The sequence below is a fragment of the Meriones unguiculatus genome, chromosome 6 (assembly GCF_030254825.1).
Source record: "Meriones unguiculatus strain TT.TT164.6M chromosome 6, Bangor_MerUng_6.1, whole genome shotgun sequence".
NCBI classification, from domain to species: Eukaryota; Metazoa; Chordata; class Mammalia; order Rodentia; family Muridae; genus Meriones; species Meriones unguiculatus.
The window spans coordinates 31,061,183-31,081,000 of NC_083354.1; the positions used below are offsets into that span (position 1 = coordinate 31,061,183).

The window sequence follows — 19,818 nt, forward strand, 5'->3', positions numbered from 1 at the left end:
TTAGAGCTGAAACCAGAACCGTGCTCTGGCATTGATGGAGATGAGAAGCTGGCAATTTAGGACTGGCAGCCTCTCCAGAGGCTCCATTCACCCTCCTGTTTTTGGAGATAATAAGCTGGTCTTGGAGCCTGCTGGGGAGCCTCTGTAGTAGAGTTGGGCTGTACAGGAGAGCCTGGAGCTTCAGTGCCACAAGCCAGCCCAGAGCTTAAATACGGTGCAGGGTAGCGAAAACCATGCTAGAGGCCGCCCTGCTACAGCCGTGCACCCCACACACAGGGCGTGGCTGTGGGCAACCGACTTAAGTCATGTCACCAAAGAAAAGTCCTCAGAAAGTATAGCACAAGAACCTTACAAAAGGTCTTGATGGCACCCGGAGCCGATGTCGCTTAAGCCTCAGCTCTGCGTACCCTCACAGCTGGCCATCAGTCACCCTCGCCGCCGGCCCTCGGTCACCCTCGCTGACAGCCCTCAGCCACCCTCACCACTGGCCCTCGGCCACCCTCACAGCCGGCCCTCGGCCACCCTCACAGCCGGCCCTCGGCCACCCTCACAGCCGTCCCTCGGTCACCCTCACAGCCGTCCCTCGGTCACCCTCGTCACCCTCGCCGCTGTCCCTTAGCCACCCTCGCCGCTGTCCCTTGGTCACCCTCACCGCTGGCCCTTGGTCACCCTCACAGCTGGCCCTCTGGGCTGAGGCTCTTCAGTCATTAGGAAGGGGACTCCTCCCAGCCCGTCTTTTAAATCCTGTCCTCTGCGGAGCTTGCTTCAAGAGGGTTCACGGTGGAGAGTGTTCAGTTTCCCTCCAGTCCGGCTGAGTCTCCCAGGCTGTGGAAGCAGTAGGCCTGTCTTTCGAAGCAAACGCCATTGTATGAGCGGCTGTGCTCAATAGTAAGAGACTGTCTCAGGGACTCCAGGGGAAAGCCGCCCAGCTTCTCATATGGCCCTCAGGACTGAAGACCCTTGCATTCGCATGCCACTGTCCACAGATGGAGACTCTGGGTCCGTGGAGCGCAGCCGGGGGCTTTGATCTGCGCATGAGCTTGCTGTCACCTGACTGCGCAGAAAAGGAGGGGGCTGATGTGATTTCTGATGTTCCCATCTAAGCACATGTCTTTGTCATGAGGTTGGAAAGACAATATGAGTGAAGACACTGTGCAGAGGGGAGGGTAGTGTGCTGGGGAGGGCATGTGTCCTGTGAGACATGTCCAGATTTAAAAGTAAAGTTTGCCTGGACCTGGAAAGCCTTTTTCTAAGCATATATGGGGAAAAGAGAGTGCAGAGGTGGGATAGTGTGTGTGTGATCATGCCAGGACTTTTGGGGGCGGAGGAGACGGCTCAGTGGTTGAGAGCACTCTCACAGAGGACCTGGGGTCGGATCCCAGCACCTGTGTGGTAGCTCAACCATCAGTAGCTTCAGGCTCCGGGACTCCAATTTCCTGCTCTGACCTCTGTGCATACCAGGGGCACACATGGTGCATACACATGTATGCAAGCAAAGCATCATACATGCAAAATGGGTAAATCTAAAAAATGGAATTTCTGTGTTATTTGTAATGGCAAAACCAGAAAGAGTTATTCAGCATAGACTTAATCCCAGGTCCATGGAGGGAGAAATTACATCTGTAAGAGCAACATTCCTTCAGATTCATGGTGACACTGAAAGGTTTTAGAGGGGGCTGGAGGGACGGCTCAGAGGGTAAGAGCACTGGCTGCTCTTCCAGAGGTCCCAAGTTCAATTCCCAGCAGCCGCATGGTGGCTCACAGCCATCTAGAATGAGATCTGGTGCCCTCTTCTGGCGTGCAGGTATGCATGCAGATAGAGCACACACATGAATAAATAAAGAAATCATAAAAAAAACTTCCGGTCCCCTGACTTCAGGTACCCTGACTTCAGGTACCCTGACTTCAGGTACCATGACTTCAGGTACCATGGCTCAAAGGATGAGGAGCACTGTGAGGTGTGCAAAGCAGTGTGGTTTGCGTTTGTGTGCAGACTTCAGTGTATGTTCTGATGTCTGCTATACACTGAATGGCTGTTTTTGTGTATGGAGAAGAATGAGAAGCTTGCATCCTCTGATTTATACCTTGTGTGGTTTAAAATTTTACTCAACCGGCACAGCTTTCATATCGAGAGAAAACTGTAGAGATGTTTATATTGGGAAATACTCTGTTCACACTCAGATGTGACCTTGTGCGCCCAATGACCACCCCTGTCCTGGGGCACCCCTGCGCTGGGGCACCCCTGCACTGGGGCACCCCTGCGCTGGGACACCCCTGCACTGGGGCACCCCTGTCCTGGGGCACCCCTGCGCTGAGGCTGGGACACCCCTGCGCTGAGGCTGGGACACCCCTGCACTGGGACACCCCTGCACTGGGGCACCCCTGCACTGGGGCACCCCTGCACTGAGGCTGGGACACCCCTGCACTGGGGCACCCCTGCGCTGGGGCACCCCTGCACTGGGACACCCCTGCACTGGGGCACCCCTGCGCTGAGGCTGGGACACCCCTGCACTGGGGCACCCCTGCGCTGGGACTGGGACACCCCTGCACTGGGGCACCCCTGCGCTGGGACTGGGACACCCCTGCGCTGGGGCACCCTCAACCATCCGGTGTCTCAGCAGTTCTCACACTTCCCTTTGCAGTGAGGCGATTGCTCACATCTGGCATCGTGACGCAGGTGTTCCCACTGCATGACCCTGAGGCCCTGAAGAAGCTTGAGGACGAGTGGTACACGCGGTTTGCTCTCAAGTACCAGCCCATAGGTAGGTGTCTCTCCTGTGTCCACCCAGTGCCTTCCTGCCAGGGCTTAGCAGCCGCATGAGCAAGATGGCTTGATGGCCTTGTCCTTTAGGTCTCGCTAAGGCTTTGGCCAAATTTATCTACAGATAGGCAGTTCAGAGTAGCCTTTGTGCATCCGTGTCTTTTACTAAGATCTTACTTGTTTTTTAGCTGTGTGTGTGTGTGTGTGTGTGTGTGTGTGTGTGTGTGTGTGTATGTGTGTGGTGGGGTTGGGGTTCTGCGTGGTAGGCCCCTGCAGAGGCCAGAAGAGGGCGTGAGGTCCTGGAGCTGGAGTTGGCAGTTTTGAGCTGCCCAGGTAGTTTAGCGTGAACTTGGGCCTTGTGCAAGAGCAGCCAGTGCTCATGACTGCCTGACCATCACCTACACTGTTGAGTCCATGTCTTCACACATGTAGCTTGACTGAACACTAGTGCTGAGGTGTTTTATTCCCATGGAGGTGGCCAGGCTGTGCTCACACTGAGGAAGACTCAGGGATCCTCTGCTTTCTCTGAATAAGAAGACTTTCTCTGACATAAAATATTGAATATTCATGAAGCTGCGATAACACTAATGTTCAGCATTTCGGGTTGCTTGTGTTTGGATAAACCTTCCTGCTGGAGATTAACCCTGAGCGTGCTCAGCAAGTGCTCCAACCCTGAGCCACGCCCCAGCTGTGCTGTCTCTGAGCATGGAGACAGTGTTCCAGTTGCAGCGCCACTGAATACTGCTGTCACCTTTCTTTCTTTAAAGGAATTTCTTTTTCTATTTTAAAGGAAGCCTTCTTTCTGTATCTTTTAATTTTTATTTTGATAAACAATTATTACAATGTTGAACTAGAACCGAGATTGGAGGCTGCAGAGGTGGCTCAGAGGCTAGGTCTCCTTGCTGCCCTTGCGGAGGACTTGATTTCCCTTCCAGCATCATGGAGGAGCTCACAACCACCTACAATGCCAGCTTCAGGGAGCTGTGACACCCTCTTCCTGTCTTCTCTGAGGCCATCTGCGCGTGCACACACACACACACACACACACACACACACACACACTAAAATCTTAGTTTTATTTCTTTTTTGAGTATTTGGTATCAGACTTTGAAGTTGCATTTTAAGTTTTTCTTGTAGTCTCTGAAATTGAAAAGCTCAGTTTTGGTAACTCCAGGTCACACAGCACTCGTGTTTATGGTACACTTGAAAGAGTTCCCACTTTGTTTTGTATTTAAATAGCAGTAATTTCAATGGTGCCTGTGGGACCACAGGTAACTGGTCCTGTTAAGGAGTCAGCTCTTAGAGAGGCAGAGGCCTCGGGAGGACACTGGGTGTGGGCTGTGGGAGACTGAGCATCGGGCTGGGCCCGCCAGGAGGAGCTGGCAAAGGGAAGGAGGCCACTGGCTTGGAGGCCAACGCGCACTGGGGCTGGCAGTGGATGCGAGGAGGCTTGATTCATGTCTGTGAGTGGTATGTCCTGTCTCACTGGTGTGTTACACTGTGAATCCACCTCCACACAGAGCGTCACGGCCGTGACACTGCTGGAGGAAGGTGGCCACACATAGACACCACGCAGGGGTTCGTGTCCCCGGCTGAACTTGACCTAGGAGCTTAGAAATTAAGCCAATGCCAAGATTGTCTTTCTCTGGGAGGGAGGTGAGGGGGGACTGATCGAGGGCCCGGGCCTGAGCTGTGAACGGGGCAAATTTGAGGCTCGTCTCACTGACAGGCGGGACTGGTGTGCAGGTTGGGTCCACACAGGACAGAGCTGGCACCCCACACAGCATGGAAACCGAGGTGTGAAAGCCCTCCATCCATGCGGTGGGTGCTGTCGCCGTACCTCAGCTCCCGCCTCCTTTCCGCTCTAGACAGCATCCGTGGCTACTTCGGGGAGACCATTGCGCTGTACTTCGGGTTCCTGGAGTACTTCACCTTCGCCCTGGTCCCCATGGCGGTCATCGGGCTGCCCTACTACCTGTTCGTGTGGGAGGACTACGACAAATATGTCATCTTTGCCTCGTTCAACCTCATCTGGTCCACAGTGATCCTGGAGGTGTGGAAACGCGGCTGTGCCAGCATGGCCTATCGCTGGGGGACGCTGGTCATGAAGAGGCAGTTTGAGGAGCCCCGGCCGGGTTTTCACGGGGTCCTGGGCGTCAACGCTGTCACCGGCAGGGAGGAGCCGCTGTACTCCAGCTACAGGCGGCAGCTGCGCATCTACCTGGTGTCGCTGCCCTTCGTGTGCCTCTGCCTGTGCCTCTCGCTCCACGTCATGATGGTGTACTTTGACATGGAGGCCTGGGCCTTGGGCGTCCACGAGCGCAGCGGGGCCGAGTGGACCGGCCTCCTGCTGTATGTGCCCAGCATAGTCTATGCCGTCGTGATTGAGGTCATGAACCGCCTCTACCGATACGCTGCCGAGTTCCTGACGTCGTGGGGTAAGCCTCCGCACGTGTCCCGGGGCTCGCGTGCCTTCAGGAGGTGCTGCTGGGGGTCAGAGGGCTGGGGAGAGTGGCTGCGCTGCTAAAGGCGCCTGCCTTCAAGTCTGAGGACCCGAGTTTCATCCCTGAGAGCCGCCCCTGGCACTGGGGAAGCCACACCTGTGCACATACACAGGCATGCGCGGCCCTCATACATACCACACAGGATAAAAACAGGAAAATGAGTTGTTGCGTGGATGGCTGGGCTCACGGCCACTGCCGGCGGAGAGGACAGGGTCCTCGGCTGTGCTGTGAAGACTAAGATGGCTCATCCGTGGCCACTGATCTCCGTGCTGTGGCTTCCGCAGTGCCAGCTTATCCAGGGTGCATGCTAGTGTCTGGGCACCCCCCCAACCCCGGTCCTCATCCTCACCTTCTCGGGGACCGTGAATCAGCCCCCCCCCCCCCATGGATAAGGACCTATGGCTGCTTGGCGTGGCCCCAACAATATATAGCAGAGTCAAGGCAGCACAGACACGTCTGTGCAGGACCTGTCCAGCACCATCCATTACACGCTGAGGGGAGACTGAAGGAGAAAGTGTCTCCGGGGACAGGATTTGTGTCCCACTGTCCCCAGGACAGCTCAAGGGTGGGGACTCCTGCATGCGTCTGTGTAGAGAAGAAGCTGGGTCGAGCTAAGTGCAGCTCACAGGCCGTTCAGTGTCTGTCCACTTCTGTGGGAAGAGGTCTGGGCCTTGACTTCATGGACCCAACGTTTGAAGGTTCTGCCAGGCCGCCACGGCTGTCTTTGTGCCGGGCCATTTGTTCTCCACAGCACACAGGCAGCAGCCAGTCCTCACAGCGGGCAGGAGGCAGCATGGTGGCCTGAGGTTGGCTAGTGTCCACTTGAGGTTAGAAGGCCAGTCCTCGCTGCGGAGCCCCTCGTGGGGCCTTTGCTCCTGCTTCTGCTGTGTCGGGTCACTGCGCCGTGTCTGCAGTTCTAGGCCGGGGTAGACCCCGAGTTCTCGTCATGTCAGTCCTCGTCGGAGGGCTGTCCGAAACTGTGGTGCCCTCGCAGTGTGCACACTCTTCTTCCGGGCCGGGTGGCCGGCTGTGGGCTCGTTTGCTGGCCTTCCCGCACACAGTGTTGCCGTGGCGGAGGAGGGCGTGGCTGCCGTGGGAGGAGGGCGTGGCTGCCGTGGCGGAGGGCGTGGCTGCCGTGGAGGAGGGTGTGCCGGGGTGGATGCTCTTGCTGGCACGGGCTGGCTGGAGCTGGCAGCCCGAATGCCCTCCGAGCCCAGCCCCGCTGACTGACCCCATGACGACACACCTGCAGCGATTCTCATCTGAGATCATCTCTCTCCCCCTCCCGCTGTAGAGAACCACAGACTGGAATCTGCCTACCAGAATCACCTCGTCCTGAAAGTGTTGGTGGTAAGTGGCGCGTCTTCGCTGTGGCAGCGTCTCTCCGCGGTGCCTCCGGGGTTCTCTGTGCGGGACAAGAGTGCAGTCTTCCAGGTCTGGGCTGCTGGCGGGGGGCTTCTGCCGTGGCTGGCTGGGCCCAGCCTCTCCACGGGACATGCAGCCTGGGCCCCACGGAGGGAGAGAAGGACCCTCCCCTGCAGCTCCCCGAGTGGGGCGGGGCGGGCCCTGGCCTCCTGGCTGCAGACTGGAGAACTGTGGGGCTCTGTGCGGTGCTCCTGCTCCTGAGGCCGCCCAGGCTCGGTGCTTCGAGGCTCCTCTCACCTCCAGGTTGATGGTCGAGCTCGGGCCTGGGACGGGGACGCAGCCCCAGGCTGCTGTCTGCAGCGGGGCCTTGGTTTGCAGGGGTTGCGTCGCTCTTAACTCTGTCGTCTTCTCTGGCAGTTCAACTTTCTGAATTGTTTTGCCTCGCTCTTCTACATTGCCTTTGTCCTGAGGGACATGAAGCTTCTGCGCCAGGTGAGTGTGGCTGACAGAGTCCTGGGGGGGGGGGCACAGACGGTCTCCTGCCCTAGAAAGAGCGCGCCCTGTGCTTTCCTTCCGCCCAGTTTTCCTTGATCACGCTCCACTTTACTGTTTGAGGTGGGGTCTCTCACTGCACCTGGGTTGCCAGTCCAGCAGGGCTAGCTGCCCAGGAAGCCCCCAAGATCGAGTGTCTCTGTCCCAGCACTGGGGTACGCCTCTTCCCTCAGGGTCTGACTCGGGTCCTCCTGTTCCCACAGCAGGCGTTTTACTGATGGCGTCATCTCCCCAGCTCGGGACTGTGAAATATTTCAGTCACAGCGGTTCTCGCCCGCCCTAGGCCTGGCAGTGCCATTTGTAGCCACAGGCTATAGTGGGGATAGAGGACACAGAGCACAGCGCACTGTCAGGTTAACCCCGGTTCCTAAGGGCTCCGGACTGGCGACGCAGGCCGTGCTCTGCTCTGCCCCTGTGACCGTGACCTGTGCTTCTCCGCAGAGCTTGGCCACGCTGCTCATCACCTCCCAGGTCTTGAACCAGGTTGTGGAGTCTCTGCTCCCCTACTGGCTGCAGCGGAAGCACTGCGCGCAGCTCAAGAGGAAGGTGCGGGCCTTGAAGGCGGACGTTGACACAGCCCTGTACGAGCAAGTGCTCCTGGAGAAGGAAATGGGAACTTACCTGGTAAGCCAGAGCAAGGCACGCCACAGTGACGGTGACAGTCACACGTGCTCCTGAGTGTGCGCTCGTGCTCCTTGGCTCCGCTGTGGCATGGTTCTGCAGGAGCTCTGCAGCGGGTTCCCTGGCAGGAGCCACTTGGAGGTTAGAAGTGTGCATTCAGGTGCCTTTCAGACGCGAGGGCGGAGAGTCACTGGGCATTTCATAGAGGGGTGCAGGGAGCAGAGCGTGCGTGCATGGAGCCAGAGGAGAGCGAGCCTTTGTGTGCACAGAGTCAGAGGAGAGCGAGCCTGTGTGTGCACAGTCAGAGGAGAGCGAGCCTGTGTGCACAGAGTCAGAGGAGAGCGAGCATGTTTGTGCACAGAGTAAGAGGGGAGCAAGCATGTTTGTGCACAGAGTAAGAGGGGAGCAAGCCTGTGTGTACAGAGTCAGAGGAGAGCGAGCCTGTATGTGCAGTCAGATGAGCGCGAGCTTGTGTGTGCAGTCAATGGAGAGTGAGCCTATATGTGCACAGATGTGTGTCATGGCGTCATCCTGCGCTGAGTGGGGTGAGACTGGGGTTGAGCGGGTCATGGAGCCTGTGCTTTTCCTTGCTATGAGCAGCTCTCTACTGAGACAGTTCATGGCTCTGCTGTTCTGAGGAGAATCTCGTGGCTTATTAGAGCTTTGGTCCCTTGTGATGCAAACATCCAGCTCATGAAACCCAGCTCTGCCTTCACTCCTACCTGCTGAGGAGCTCCAAACACAACTTTACCCTCCGGGTCTCTCTACTGCTTTTTTCTAGGCTCATTGTGTGTTGTGCAGACCCCCCACACACACACCGCCACACGCTCTCACACACACACACACACACACACACACCTGAGGATGGATGGCACTGAAGCGACACGGCCAGACTCTTAGCCCTGATCTCTCCGGTGCTCACACACCGTCTTTCTTCATGAAGGTGACAGGACCTAGGACCACAGCCCCCTCTGTGCTGTGCCCAAGCTGAGCACAAGCGGACAGCGCTGTTGCTGGGCAGCGACTGATCAGGAGGCAGCTCCAGACTCCCGGCCCGGGCTGCGTTGTGAGCCTGTGCTGTGAAATGGGCGAGGCCGGAGGGTGATGCTCTTTCTTGTCATGCGCAGTCTCCCTGTCCCTGCTCCGCCAAGGTGGCGTGTGCGGGCCTCGGGAGGGACGGTGCTCAGCGCACACGCGTGCGGGCCGTCTCTGCGCACACTGCTCCCCACCGCTGTGTGTGCATGGAGTCAGAGGAGAGTGAGCATGTGTGCGTGGAGCGAGGCTGAGATAGTGTGGCTCCGATTTGGAGGAAGGCAGTTCGTCAGACGGTAACACTGAAACACAGCTGCCCCATCACTAAACAAACCCGAGAGTGCAACAGACTGCAAACGAAGCCCTGTCTCCTCCTGGGGCAGCCCTGGTCCCCTGCGCTCTCCCAGCCCGCTGCACCCGCAGCTTCGCATCCTGTAGCTGCAGGTTGAGGGCGCCCACCTCCAGCAGCTCAGCACCAGCCCGCTTAAACACCTTAAACATTGACATCGTGGTTACTTTAAAGGTGCTTTCCGTACGGTAACTCGTGGCACCAGTGAGTCAACAGCAGTGTCTTAGCATGTGCGGAAGCCATGTGGGGATGGGCTTAGAACCCACAGTAGCGCTGGAGAATCTCCACTTGCCTCACTCTCAGGGCTGGCCTCGTGACCATCCTCAGCATGTGACTGTGCTGCCCTGTGCCAGCCACAACAGAGCTGGCTTGACCCCATGCTGGGGGGGGGGAGACCCTCGTGCTCGCGGGCGGCAGAGCTTAGAGGACTTTTTCTGTTTTCGAGTGACCAGGTCTGTGGGGTGCTGTGCTGTCGTGCCGTGCAGCGTGCCCCTCTTTTTAGCAGCTGAAGACTGCCCCTTGCTAGCATTTCAGTTACTCCCACATGACACTGGGCAATGCCGCTGTCTTTCCACGCTGCAGGGAACCTTTGATGACTACCTGGAGCTGTTCCTGCAGTTTGGCTATGTGAGCCTGTTCTCCTGTGTGTACCCACTAGCAGCTGCCTTCGCTGTGTTAAACAACTTCACCGAAGTCAACTCAGATGCCTTGAAAATGTGCAGGGTCTTCAAACGGCCATTTGCAGAGCCGTCGGCCAGTATTGGTGTGTGGCAGGTAATTTCAGGAAGAGCACTGTGAAAGCTATGGGTCATTGTTGGGGGAAAGAAAAATTCTAAAACAGAAAATTTATACCCTAAACACCACTAAATGTTAGCAGAAAATAAGCTCAAGATTATTAGCAATAAGTCAGGTAAGAAAAGCAAACAGTAAAAACAGGGATTGATAGAAAACAAGTGTCTGACTTAAGTCCCAACATACCAATGATTACACTAACTATAAATGGCCTAAAGATGCAGATTAAAGACTGAGATTGGCAGAGTGGCTGAGAATGACCCAGGTATACCCTGTGTATTAGAAATAATTCACACAGGTTGATAATCAAAGGGTGAAAGTAAAAGAAAGAAAGAAGGAATCATTGCTGAAAAGAAAAGAGAAAAGGGCAAGCAGAGGCTGCTATTATACTATCTGAGGCAAAAGTTACCAGAGAGGAATGCTCTGCCATGAAAAGGGGGACAAATTCTTAGAAAAACATCAACCTGAACTGTATATGGATCAAGCAACAGTTTTCACACAGGAGGGAGGCAAAAAAACTTGAACAGAAAGGAGAAAGAGATGAACCCATGTTGTAGTGAGGGATGAAAACACTCATGATGTTTTCCCAGGATGGAAGAAGAAGTCACCCACGAGTAGAGAGGGCTCAGTGGTGCCTTAACAGTGTCTGACAGAACAGCCAGTTATCTCTCAGGACAGAAAACACGTCAAAGAGTTGCAACTGTACACAGTATGTCTGTGACAATGAGCTCAAACCACAGTTAGTGACAGAAGATAACAGCAGGACCTCCAAACGCTGGAAAACCAGACAGCACGAAATTCTCATGAAAGAAAGATCGCAGATGAAGTCCAAAGATACACTAACCCAAAAGGAAAAGTGTGTGGGATGTGTCTAATAAGCAGGGTTGACAGGAACTCACTGCACTAGATGTTTATGCTGGAAAAGCAGCTCAGTGTTTGTTAAACGAAACGACAGGCCTAACGCAAAGCCAGTAGACAGGAGAGAAGAAAGAGCAGATGTGTGGTTCCTTGAAAAGGCAAGCAGAGTGGCAGTGTGCAGTGCGGGCAGAGTGAGGTCTGTGTCTACAGCCTGGCAGCTGCTGGGGTCAGATGGGAGCTGCCACAGGAACCCGATAGCTAGTGGAAGTGACCCATCCTTCAAATGTGGAGAGAGCCTCCTGCCTCAGCCCAGCCAGTGATGGGGTGGAGGGGGGGAGGGGAGACAGACGAGAGCTGCCACAGGAACCCAATAGCTAGTGGAAGGGACCTGTTCTTCAAATGCGGAGAGAGCCTCCTGCCTCAGCCCAGCCAGTGATGGGGTGGAGGACGGGGGGGGGGGAACAGAGACATACAGACAGAAACAGGCAGACAGACAGAGAGATAGAGGATTAGATCATTCCTTTAAAAGTGCAGTCTCCTGCTGCAGCTCAGCCAATGAGTTGGGGAGGGAAGGGGCATCTCTGTGACTGTGAAGGGAGCTGAGTCTAGAGTCCATATACCCAGAAGAAAAATCCTGGCTTAGATAACTATGCCACAAATTCCACTACCTAAAAAGAAGTCACACCAATTTTATAAAATTCTAGACAGTGGAGGAAGAGTGAGTGTTTCCGAGATCATCTTCTGTGACCTGGACCAGCAGCGATTCTTCAGTTGGAGGGAGGGAAGGGGGTCAGAGATAAAGAAGATGCCACAGGTGGGCTCGGAAGGTCCTGAAAAGATGTCTGTGCTGAGCAAGCTTATTAGGAAGCACAGCAACTTGCTTACGTCTTCCAGGGAGAAGAGAGACAGAGCCACAGAAACTAACACCCAGTGGGGCAGAATCAGCAGGAACTACCGCCCAGTAGGGCAGAGCCACAGAAACTACCCCACCCAGTGGGGCAGAGTTAGCAACAGGCTCATCAAGCTGCACAGTCCCACCAGCATCACAGACCCGCACACAGTGGCCTTGGCTGAGCAGTCCTGTCATCTAGGGTGGGGAGAGTTGGGTTTTCAGGACCCAAAGCTGAAGCTTCCCCAAGGCCCTGGCCTCAGTGTTACTACCTCGGACAAAATGTTCCTGATTTAGAGAAGTAGCAATGTTTCTTCTCCATAATCAGGGTCTTGGGGAAGGCCTCAGGTCAGTCTAGCCCTCAGTACTTAGGAAGCCACAGTTAACGTGATGGCAAAACCAGAATTAAGAAACAATAGGATCCCTCATGTATGGCAGAAGACATGGAGACAGTTGTGTGCTCAAACTGAAACAGTGCATGTACACAGATGGGCACGGTAAAGCTGCCATGGGGGTACTGTGCCAGCGTTCTTACTGCCCGTGGCATTCGACCGTGATTCCCAGACACATTTCTTGTGGGAGAATGACGTGAAGATGGTAGGACTCTCGTAAAGATGCATAGGCCCTATGTGTGAACTTACATACCTCATGAAGACATAAATTCACAAAGTACAGACCATAGATCAAGTTTACTTACAATAGCAAGTGATATAAGACCAAACAACTCATGATACCAATGGATAAGGGATGTGTAAAATCACTTTTTATGTTCAGTAGGATTAGAATTACTACCTAAACCAGAAAGGAAAGAATTGTAAACATAAAAGAGAAGGGACAGATAAAACCGTGTTTGGAGAAAATACAGTTTCATAATTGTGCCCTTGGGAGAACCCAGAGAATCAACTAGAAAATTGCCAGAGGTAACAAGAAGATATAGAAACTCACAGAATCAGAGGATCAGGCAGCCATTTTGTCTATCCGTGGACGAAGAGATGGAAGTCCAGCCTTGTGCCTGTCAGGATGAGCGGCTTCAGTTGGCAGGCAGCCGCCAAGAGCTTTAAAGTAACAGCTTAAAGCACAGGGTCCCTGTCAACAGCAGCATAGGACACAGGGACCTCCTGGTGGGACCCCAGCCAGTGTGCCGCCGCTGCTCCACGGAGGCCGGCCTCTGCATTCACCAGTGCACTGCAGGGACTTTGGTTCTTGTGATGAGTCTCGTGAACAGGGCCAGAGGTGGCCACACTCAGCCTGGCCGCCCTCGGGAGGAAAGCCTGGCCATGCTGCTTAGCAGCAGCCAAGCCAAAAGGATCTGAAACGCCCCTAGAGCAGTTTCCCTAAGCACAGAGAACCCTAGCAGGACAGACAGACGCTGAAATGTGTGTGGGTTCTGTAGAACCTGGGGAGGGTTTCCCTTGGCTTCAGCTGGCATGGGCACAGCTGATGCGCTGTTAATGCCACGCCTTTCCCTTTCAGCTGGCCTTCGAGACCATGAGTGTTATATCTGTGGTCACCAACTGTGCCCTGATCGGAATGTCACCACAAGTGAATGCACTCTTTCCAGAATCCAAGACGGACCTCGTTTTGATTGTGGTAGCGGTGGAGGTGAGTGAAGGGCCCCCACATCCCAGGCCTCCCTCTGTGGCCCTCCAGCAGAGCGCCGCTTTGGGCCTGGTGACACATGTTGCTGCGGCCGTGGTGACACACAGAAGCGTGTCCTGGGACGGCACTAAGCATGCCAGCTGTGCGGCTGCTCGCTGCCAGGCACTGCCGATTCGTCCTCTTGGAGTAGGCATCTGTGGATCTCGTGAGTGGCCACACTTCTAGGGAAGTGTCCCTCTGGGTCTCACACACTTAGATACTCTTGGCGCTGGGGCTTGGTCTGGTCTGCTGCAGTGTGCTCACGGTGGAACACTGAGGCTCTGTGGCGTGACTGGTAGAAAGGCCCACAGCCTCACAAGACACAGGTCCTCTGGCTGTGTCTCACGTTCGTGTTTGTCGTGGAACACGGGTTCCCACTGTCTGGAAAGTTAGGCAGGGACTGAACATGACCGGGCATTCTCAGAGCTGCGTCCACTGCCGCTGCCTGTGACGCCGAAGAACACTGTGTCTCTTCATGCCTACCTAAAACTGTAACCTGCAGAAACACGTGGCAACAGAACTTGGTAAGACTGTAGTGTGCCACACAAGCCAGGAAATGAAGTTGTGAGCTCGAATGTCCCAGCAGGAGGCTGAGGAGACCCAGCCTGCTGGGCCCCTCTCTCCTGTCCTGTGGCAGGTGTGTGTGTGCGTTCACTGTGGACGCTGTGTGCACAGAACAGAGTGCATGTGGGGGGATAATTTTTAGGCACCGCTGATTAGGAAGGGGTAGACCCGGTGGTTGTCAATATGTCTGTGTTGAATGTGGGAAGTAGAGCAGGAATTTCCAGAGCTGTTTGTTACGTGTAGAAGAGAGGGTAAGAGAAAGACCTGGGCTTATAGAGGCGTACAGCAGTGTAAAGGAATTGAATTCAGAACACAGCTGCTCTGGCAAGAGATCACATCCAGAGATCTTCTAGGTCTGTGTGATCCGGCTGGGATAATGAACACACCTTTAATCCAGGAGACAGAGGCAAGCAGATCTGAATTCAAGGACAGCCTGGTACAGAGCAAGTTTCAGGTAAAGAATAGCTTAGGTCCAGGCATTGGTGGTTACACCCTTTTAATCCCAAGTAATGAAGGTAAAGATAATTTGTAGAAGGAAGCAAACCATGTTTGAAAGTGATGTCTAATTGAGCAGCAGGAAAGGTGACGAATCAGAGAGATTTGACAGAATAGGATACGCCCAATTCTCAGAAGAAGAGAGAGGAATGGGAAGCTATTTAAGGGGCAATGCAGAAAAAGAGAGATGGCAGTTTTACCAGGACAGTAAGAGAGACGGGTTGTAGAGAGAGAAATCAGGCGAAGACAGAACCAGCCAGCAAAGGAGAAGGAGCCAGATGATGAGAAAAGTTTGCTGAAGTTAGTTTGAAGCAAAGCAGAATAATTCGAGAGAGAAGCCAGATGAAATCAATCAGCTGGGAGAGGAGTTTGAGCCAGAACATCTGAGTTGAACCAGCCAGCCCAGAGCTCAGAAAGAACAAGACAGGGTGAGCTTACTCAGCAGTGAGTCTGAGAGGCTGAAAACAATCTAGGCCTCGGTTAGATTGTAGGGAGGCTGGAAGCTTCAGGACTAGGCCTAGGTCAGCAGACGGAGGCAGCAGGCTCCAAGACAGCAACTCAAACAGGCCAATGAAAGTTCCTTTCACACAGCGGGGCCCTGTGATGCCAGAGGGCTCTGCAGCTTTGAGACTTGGTTTTGCTGAGTCCAGAGTTAGCCATGCGTGGGGGGGACTGACTTCAAACCAGCCAGCTGCAGAAGAGGCTGGTTTGCCAGGCTGGAGTGCTGGAAGAGCAGTTTCCATGGAGGATACTCCCCAGCCCCTTCGGTCCTCAGTGCCAAGGTAAGGGGACCTCGCCAGGTGGTTTCCTGGTGGTTTCTGAAGGAGACCAAGGAGGGGTGGCAGTCCTGAGAGACCCAGAAAGCCTGACAACCGCCCTGTCTGCACAGCAGAGCGGCTGTGGCTGGAGGAGTGGGTGCAGCCACCTCTGCTCCCGCCGCCTTCCCCCACTCCAGGGCGCTCACAGGCTCAGGGATGCTGCTGTCCTCCGGGCCTGCAGGCTTCAGGGCAGCTCTGCCAATGCCGGGCTCCTGCTGCTGCCCTCACTCCCAAGAGTTCCCTAGCTGTGGTTGATCCGTTGAGCAGTTTCCTGTGTCAGCACAAAAATCAGCCCCAGGAAAAATGCTAGAAATAACATCGCAACAACCAAAGCAAGCGGGTTTCCCTTGCGCCACACGGCGCTCCGCTGGGGGCTCAGTAACGCTGGGGGAAAATAGGGAGTGATAGCCTGAGAGTCAACAGAAACAAACGAGGAAACAGGTTTTCCTGTGTGACTGTAGGTTTGTGAAGTCAGGCTGACATCCCCGCTCAGAAGGGAACTTGTGTGACGCCTGCCTGATAGCTCAGCTGTGCCAAGCATGCTGCGGGGTATGATGCACATTGGCCCTCAGGTGTGCACAGCTTTTATCACTGAAGTCAGCGAAGAACTATCACTGGCTTAAACTCCTTTTCTTTTCAGTAAGAGTCTCCCCTTAAACCAGGTGTGGTGGTGCACGCCTTTAGTCCCAGCACTCAGGGGCAGGCAGATCTTTCTGAGTTTGAGACCAGCCTGGTCTACAAAGTTCCAGGACAGCCATGGCTGTTACACAGAGAACCCTGTCTTGAAAAACCACCAAACCAAACAAACAAAAAAATAAAAAGATTTCCCCCTTAAACCTTAACAATATTTACAAGGAAGTAAAGTATTAAATTTTCTATAGATTAAAATTATTTATATCGTTCCCTGTTTTTCCCCCCCGGATCTAGATAGTTTATATTTACTCAAGTTTTTGTCGTTCTGGTTCTCTGAGACAGCATCTCATGTCGCCCAGGCTGTTATCAAACTCCATGTGGCTGCCGACGCCTTAGGGCCGGCCCCTTCCTCTACCTCAGTGGCTGGGATTATTTCTCTTCAAGCTCATTAGCATCTAAGTATACTCATGTGGTTAAGATTGTTGCAGAGCGAAGCCCTTTGGAAGATACCCCTGTTTCATAAGGTTGGGTCTGTGTTGTGTTTGGGTGGCCTCACATTTCCAACACCAGATAACTTCATGCTTTTACTTCTTTTTGATGCTTTGGGTTTTTTTAAGAGTTGGCTTTCCTGCAGCCTTCAGTCAAGGGGCAAAGATGGCCGTAGTGTGGCACTTGTGTTTGCCGCCACCTCGTTCCGCCCTTAGATGCATGCTTTACAGATAGATTTATTGGGACTGGACGAGAGATTTGAGAGATCCGAGCGCAAGAGGAGAGCACGCTCAACGTGACCATTTGTGGGCTAGTTGGGTACTGGAAACTCCGTGAAGGTCAGCCCCCAGAGCAAAGCGGTGCCCGACAGCTGCCCTCACACCACTCACCTCGGACAGCCTCGGGCCCTGATGTGGGCGTCTGCAGTGCAGGGTCATGGGAAAGGCTTCGTGGAGACAGCCGACGCTTCCCCGAGCGAGGCTGCCAGGCTGTGCCCAACCAGCGGGGGCTCCCCAAGGTGGAAGTGAACCAGCTCCCATGTGGGCACTTCCCTCATTTAGTGACCAGAGAATTGGTCGGTTCTGCTCACATTTAATTATTACTTTGAAAACTATCCCTTAAAACCAGTTGTGGGGGGGGGGCAGAGCTAGCGCCACAGTGCGCCCCCTCCGGAGGAAGGCAGGACTGGCCACCCACAGAACAAGTGTGAGGCCGAGCAGGATAGTGAGCACAGAGCCCGCGCCGTGTCACAGGAGGCGTGGTTGTGACTGGGTGGCGATGTGCACTGAGGCTCTTGCCATCCCGTCACCCTCATTTCTTCAGTGAAGATGTCCCGGGCAGAGGGTCGTTGAGCAAGGATTGTGTCCTTCCCTGACCTCTGTGAGGCCCAGCCCTCAGGTATGAAGTGGGGACGCTGGTAATGTGCTAAAGAAGTGACAGGCTCGCGCCAGGCTTGAGTCACACGGGACGCTAGCGGCTTCACCTTTAGCACCGGGCCTGTCCTGGCTCCCGGCCTGTGTCTCCACGGCTTTGTGTGTGTCACAGTTTGCTCCTCATATTAGTTTCCCACTCCGATCTCTTCTCTCCTGCTACTTTGTTCCCACGCCTCAGTCCCCACCCTGCTCGAGCCTGCTGCTTCTCTCTTCAGTGTGTCAGCATTAGCGTGGCTTTCTGACCGTCGTCCACCAATCACACCGCTATTTTAAAAGTGCGGGTCAGTGGTTCTCACTGGACTCTTACAGCCAATCATCCCTGGGCCTGCGGTGCTTCCCCTGTCTCTTCTCTGCTCCAAAGTGACACTTGAACTTTATTGTCAGCTTGATTGGTAGAGAGAAGCCTGGATCTAGTGACACACACTCCGGGTATGTCTGTGACAGCATCTGCACGCAGGATGGGCTCAGGAGGGCCCTGGTGGAAAGAGCAGGTTTGCAGTGGGGCATCATTATCGGCGCTGGAGAAGGTTGAAGATGAGGCCAGTTTAACGCAAGTAGGTCCTTGGGGGCAGTGTGGCAGCTTGTGCTGGTTTCCTTCTGTGTGGCCCTCCTCTGCTTCCTGTTCACCAAGAAGCGGAGAAGAACTTCTATGTCACGTCCCCATTGCCAGGATGTCCTGCCCGAGCAGGTGGAGTCAGGCAGCCATGAAGCGAGCCCTCTAGACCATGAACCAAAGTGAATGCCCCTCCCTTAACCCATCTACACCAGGCGTCTGTCACAGCCACGAGAGAGTGACACCTAGCCCACGCTGTCTGCCTGCTGCGGTTCCTCCAGGATGTTCTGACCACGTTTGTCCCTCCGTGGGAGAGTCCCTCGGCGGGTGACAAAGCCCCTTCCCCTCTGCCTGGTTCCCGTTCCATCCTCAGGCGCCCGGTTGTTAGCAGGAGCGTTCACAGAACTGTCCAGGCTCCATCGTTTCCTCTGCAAGATGGAGCTGCCCAGGGCCCGGGCAAGAGCCGAGAGGTGTGCAACAGGTCGCTTCTTGAGTGGGGAACAAGTGTGAGACAGTTCTTACGGAGGACTTGCCCACGGGCAGGTGAATCACAGGGCCCCCACCCCTGCTCTCTGTGACAGCGGCTTGAGAATTAGTTCAGAGGAATAATTGATAAGTTTGCTAAGTTAGAATTGATAAGTTGCTGAGTATGCTTTTGGGAAGCATGTTAAGCAAACCTCTAGGCAGAATCTTGAAATTTCTACTATTTGAAAGAGTATGCTCTAAAGCCAAGGCATTTTAGGCAGGAACTGGAGAGGTTAAGGTCACGCCCTGCTCTTGCAGAGAACCTGAACCAACATTCACATCCCATGCTGGATGGCTCTTGGCCAGCTACAGCAGCCTCAGCTCCTTGTCACTCCGTGAGTTCAAGTGCATCCTCGGCTGTGTGAGGAAATGGACCACGGCGCCTGCAAGATTCACCACTCGGCACTGTTGGCTGACGCTGTTCTTTTCCTGCTGGGCTCACTGGATTCTGGGAATGAGGGAGCCACAGCCAACTGTGCGGTTCGAGGTCTCCGCCTTCCGATGTTTTGCGTATGTTGGGTTCTGGCTTTTCAGTTGGGTCCTTTTGGTTGGAATCATGAGCTGGATTCCCCCCCCACACACACACACATTCATGCTTTGGTTTTGAGGCAGGGTCATGAGATTGCCCAGGCTGGGCTTGAACTCTGAATCCTCCTGCCTTGCTCACCTTCCTGAGGTCAGGGTTATAGAGGGGAGCTGCCACACCTAGCCTGTCTTCCTATTTTTGCCGGTCATTTTTGATGTTTCCTAGTCTTACTCTAGGCCTCCCATCTTCAGTTTTTATCCAGTTAAAATATGGCTCTGCTCTTTGGATGGTTTGGGGATAGTTAAAGGCAGGCAGGGTAGGTTCTTCTAGTGGATACCTATTTGTTTTATGCTTAGAACATAGCAGATATTAATAAGATATGAGCCTAGCTTTGGGCGCATTTACAGACTTGCCAGAGAGAAAAATCCAGTGTGGTAGAAGGCCTGTTCTCTGACCTCAGCCTGATGTCCACCCCTGCTGCTGGTGCCGGTGCAGCTCTCCCAGCTGGAAATGGCTGGGACGGAGGCTCTGGGGACAGCGGCTGCTTGTTAAGTGCTTATGAAGGGAGATCCCCCACCCAAATTTGCTTGTGCATGGCACTCTTGCTACTGTAAGTAGTTTAATGAAATGAAATGAAAACTGATGAAAAGCATGCGCTAAAGTAGAGCCCTCACTTCTGTCAGAACCCTTGGAAAGACTCCACAAAGACAAATTGCTATCAGACGGGATAAGTTAAAAGTGATGAGAAGGAAATCAAGACAAACCTGGGCACGTTCCAGACACGGTTTTCACGCTGCTTCCCAAATGTCTTCAAGTTTCACTCCGCAGAGGAAACAAGCCTGGGAATGTCCGTCATTGTCTGTCGTTGAGGTTGTAATGATTAATCTTGGTTGTCGGCTGGCTGCCTTTCAGAATCAAAGGG

At 54.2% G+C, this 19,818-nt stretch overlaps 1 protein-coding gene across 3 annotated transcripts in view; it reads left to right on the top strand.

The window, feature by feature from the left end:
• The window catches only part of Ano10 (anoctamin 10), an 88,168-nt gene that overhangs the window by 19,625 nt on the left and 48,725 nt on the right, over positions 1 to 19,818 (top strand). For 2 of the 3 annotated variants that reach the window (XM_060385014.1, XM_060385015.1), the window contains 7 exons: positions 2,643 to 2,762; positions 4,630 to 5,199; positions 6,560 to 6,615; positions 7,048 to 7,122; positions 7,624 to 7,806; positions 9,767 to 9,958; positions 13,197 to 13,325. In XM_060385014.1, the coding sequence (XP_060240997.1) occupies positions 2,643 to 2,762; positions 4,630 to 5,199; positions 6,560 to 6,615; positions 7,048 to 7,122; positions 7,624 to 7,806; positions 9,767 to 9,958; positions 13,197 to 13,325 (1,325 nt within the window). The remainder of the gene's footprint in view (positions 1 to 2,642; positions 2,763 to 4,629; positions 5,200 to 6,559; positions 6,616 to 7,047; positions 7,123 to 7,623; positions 7,807 to 9,766; positions 9,959 to 13,196; positions 13,326 to 19,818) is intronic. The other variant, XM_060385016.1, reaches the window with a different exon arrangement.